The sequence below is a fragment of the Carya illinoinensis genome, chromosome 10 (assembly GCF_018687715.1).
Source record: "Carya illinoinensis cultivar Pawnee chromosome 10, C.illinoinensisPawnee_v1, whole genome shotgun sequence".
NCBI classification, from domain to species: domain Eukaryota; kingdom Viridiplantae; phylum Streptophyta; class Magnoliopsida; order Fagales; family Juglandaceae; genus Carya; species Carya illinoinensis.
Window position 1 is genome coordinate 29,639,045 of NC_056761.1, and position 3,866 is coordinate 29,642,910.

The following is a 3,866-nucleotide window of genomic DNA, read 5'->3' on the forward strand; positions in this document are numbered from 1 at the left end:
AATGCTCAACGTCCTTCAAATTTGTTTTGATGGTATATAAGGGCTAACTGTGCTTTCTGATGTCTTTGATATCTATACTTATGATAAAAGATGTAGTTCAATCTCAAATTTTGTGTTTTTCTTGTAGAGGTGCAGACTAAAGTACCCTTTATGGAAATTATGTTATTAGCTATGATTTGCATTTAGTGTCCTATTGTGTAGCATCGATACCCTCGTGTTAGGCCCATTCTTTATGTTCAGCCTTTTGTATTGTTATTTGAGCAGGCCCCGTCTTTACGTGTAGCCTTTTGTCTTGTCGCTGAGCCCGCCAACGTTTTGACCAATTTGATTCCCTTTGTTCCAGCATGGTGAGCACTTTAGCTTTACATCTCCATGTTGCTCACTGAGGTTGCAAACCCATTAGCTCTTGGGGGCGGAGAACTTGCGCTTGGCACATTGCTCTTTGAGGTTGTGTGGTGCTGATCGAAATTGCAAGCACTTTGGTTCTCTTGGTGCCCAACCACGGGTGAGCACTTTGCTTTTGCACGTTGCTCACCGAGGTTGTGAACCTCTCAAGGGCGGGGACTTGCCATTTGCACGTTGCTCGTCGAGGTTGCGTGGTGCTTGTTGAGATTGTGAGCACTTTAGTTCCCTTAGTGCCGTCCTAGCGGCGAGCACTTTAACTCCTATAGGGTAGGCACTTATCCTTCGCAAATTGCTCGCCGAAGTGGCTAGCACTTTAGTTTCGGTGGTTCTCGTCGTGGTTTGAAGTGGCTAGCACTTTAGTTTCGGTGGTTCTTGTCGTGGTTTGAAGTGCTTTAACTTACTGGACCTTTGTGCTCAGCCGCCAAGGTGGAAAGCACTTTTGCTGGCGATCGAGCATTTAACCTTCTCTTGTCCTTGCCGAGGTTGCAAGCACTTTACACCTTTGTAATGCCCACCGAGGTGGCTAGTACTTTGGCTACCGAGCACTTGACCTTCCATTTGCTTCGCCGAGGTCTCAAGCAGTTTACACCCTTGTCGCCTGCAAAGGTTGCAACCACCCTACTTCCCTCCACTTTACACATTGTTTTGCCGGCATTAACGCCTATATAAACGCATCAAATATCCTTTACATTTAGCATCATCTCAATCTGCCTTTTAATTAGTTTCTCTTGATACACTTTTTTTGGAAACATGAATAAGTACAACATTATAAGTACCATCTTCAGTTGTTGGCTTCTGTTGTTTCTTTACCAGCAGGCAATATGCACTACAGCTCAAGTATCTGATGGTAATGCATGCCAAAGATATATGTATTATATACATTATTTTTGTTATTTATATAAGAATATAATACCATTATTATAGTTATTATACCTATCATTACAAATCATGGGGGTTGTAAGTATTTTCTTTCCTTTTCTTGTTATTATTAAGATCGATGTTGCTATAATCGTCTTCGTCGATATTTAATATTATTAGTGTTATTACTGCGATTATTGCGATGTTTCTGATATATATTGTGGTTGGAAATTTTGGGGCGGGCAGAGGATGAAGGGGAGTTTGAATATAGCAAGAAGAGCCCGAGGGGTCCGGAACACTGGGGATCCCTTAGGGAAGAATGGGCAAAGTGTGGGAATAGTACTGTACGCTGGCAATCTCCCATAGACATTGTGAACTCGACCGTCAAAGCAGTCTCCGACGGAGGGCAGCTAATGTTCAACTATAAGTCTGCGAATGCAACCGTACATAATTCAGGTCATGACATCGAGGTAAGAGTTAATGTATCTCTGGATTGATATTGAGCTTTCTTTTGAACACTGGGGAAACAACTCGATCGTGATGTTTATTTCCAAATTTCAATGATCTTCTGTTTGTTGCGTTTTGCTTAATTTTCTTTAAAATTGTAAGACACCAGCCTCTCTATGGTGGATTTAGAGGCCCATTTATAGTCTGAATTGCGGAAAATAGGCCGAGACTATTTGCCACTTAAAAAGTCTCTTCATTTCAAGTTCAATGGATAATATGATCCATTGAATATTACTGTGTGTGTATGTGTGTGTATATATATATATATATTGATGAGTTGATCCTATCCGTTAGTAAAATGATCAAAATAGCTAATGTTTTATATGGAATTGGTACTAGGATCTTGTTCCCTTTGCCACACTACATTTCTTAATTAATTGAGTGGTCAATCTTTTGGTATTCCGGCGTGATGACTAGTGAAACTGAGAGGATCGTATTTTCGTGCTGGAATATTATATATTCTTGATGCATGCTATTTCTTAATATATTCTGGAATATTAAATATTATACATTAATAGTACTTTAGGGAGAGATGAAGTAGTATTCATCCGGTATAATACATGCATGGAATTATATTCATAATAAAATGTAATGATCTGCATCTAGATTGAATGGATTGGTGATGCCGGATCAGCTCAATTCAAAGGCGTTAACTACTCCCTCGTACAATGCCACTGGCACTCACCCGCCGAGCATCTCATCGATGGCAAGAGGTCTCACTCTCTCTGATCTCTAGCTACACACACACACACACACTTATATATAAGTTAATTGTCTTGTGTCATATAATCAGGTATGACTTGGAGCTGCACATGGTTCACGTAAACTCAAGCGATATGGCCGCTCTTGTTGTTTCTCAGCTATACCAAATTAGTGACAGTCCCGATCCATTCCTCTCACAGGTTGGAGCCAAAAAACAGAAAAAAAAGAGTACTACATTTTGCGAAACTTGAGTGTCGAACTCCACTTTAAGTACTTGACATTTAAATGACAGAAGTTTATATATATTGAATCGAAATATGCATTTCGAAAAAAGAAGAAAAAAACAGAATTCAAAGATCATTTATATGCTAAAAACTACTTCTGAATGATGTTATATTCTAAAACTATATATAGTACCATGCATGATTGCTTTATTAATTAATTCCAGTTCAAGGCGCAAATAAAATCTCTGACTAAAACAGTGGGAGATGTGCCAATGGCCGGCGTGGTCGATCCAAGAAGCGCAAGAACGGATACTGCCATCAAGTATTACAATTACCTTGGCTCTCTCACTACTCCTTCCTGTAATGGAACTGTCATTTGGATCGTCAATGAAACGGTATATTATTTCTGCCTCTGATTATTGCTCCAAAGCAGTATGGATGATTCTTCAAAGTAATCCCAATGTCGGATCTGTTTTGTTATCCTCAGATAAGTACTGTTGCAGAAAAACAAGTAGATCTGCTTAGTGAAGCTGTTTTCGATGTACGTACCCATGAATCCACTATTTAGCTCAATCAAGTTGTTATCCTCTGACTATTAATGTTTTGCTTAATTAATTGCAGTATGCGGAGATGAACGCAAGACCAGTGCAACCTCTCAATGGCCGGGAGATCCTCCTCTACCACTAAGAATGAAGTTGCGGATCATCAACTGTCGTAAATTATGGGGCAGTTGGTCTGGGAATAAAGCGAAGGGAATAAACAAGAAATCTACTATATAGCTACCTGGAACAATAAAAACTTGTATCATCTTTGTATAATGTCTAAAAACTTCTGTTTGTATGGGTATTGCATGTATTCGCTTTCGCGTGCATATATATGCATGCTTCTTTGCATGCAGTAGTACTACTAGCTTATCCAAAATCTGTGTCTTTATTATCAAAACGGTGTTTGTATTTGATTAAATATCCGAACCATAAAACTGAATGATCTTTTGAGTTGTACTGATAAACCCTAAACCCTATTCTAAAGAAGCATATATATTTTCATATAGGAAAATACAAGTATGTCCCATGAATTTGGTCCACCGTTCAATATATTTAAATTTGTTTTTAATTTTATTTTATTTAATGGTTAAGAAAATGATTTTTAGGATATAGTATAATTTTTTAA

At 38.6% G+C, this 3,866-nt stretch overlaps 1 protein-coding gene across 2 annotated transcripts; it reads left to right on the forward strand.

Annotated features, from left to right (window-relative positions):
• The first annotated feature begins 1,090 nt into the window (after nucleotides 1-1,090).
• Nucleotides 1,091-3,659, forward strand: LOC122279693 (alpha carbonic anhydrase 7-like). 2 transcript variants are annotated; one of them, XR_006229651.1, is made up of 7 exons: nucleotides 1,091-1,252; nucleotides 1,510-1,733; nucleotides 2,377-2,483; nucleotides 2,564-2,672; nucleotides 2,955-3,091; nucleotides 3,184-3,237; nucleotides 3,318-3,659. XR_006229651.1 is itself a non-coding variant. In XM_043090473.1 (7 exons), the coding sequence occupies exons 1-7, from the start codon at nucleotides 1,156-1,158 to the stop codon at nucleotides 3,381-3,383; spliced, it is 828 nt and encodes a 275-aa protein (XP_042946407.1). In that variant the 5' UTR covers nucleotides 1,091-1,155; the 3' UTR covers nucleotides 3,384-3,659. The 2 variants fall into 2 exon arrangements, 1 of the variants encoding a protein (XP_042946407.1); XM_043090473.1 differs by having other exon boundaries at nucleotides 2,921-3,091.
• The last annotated feature ends 207 nt before the right edge of the window (nucleotides 3,660-3,866 follow it).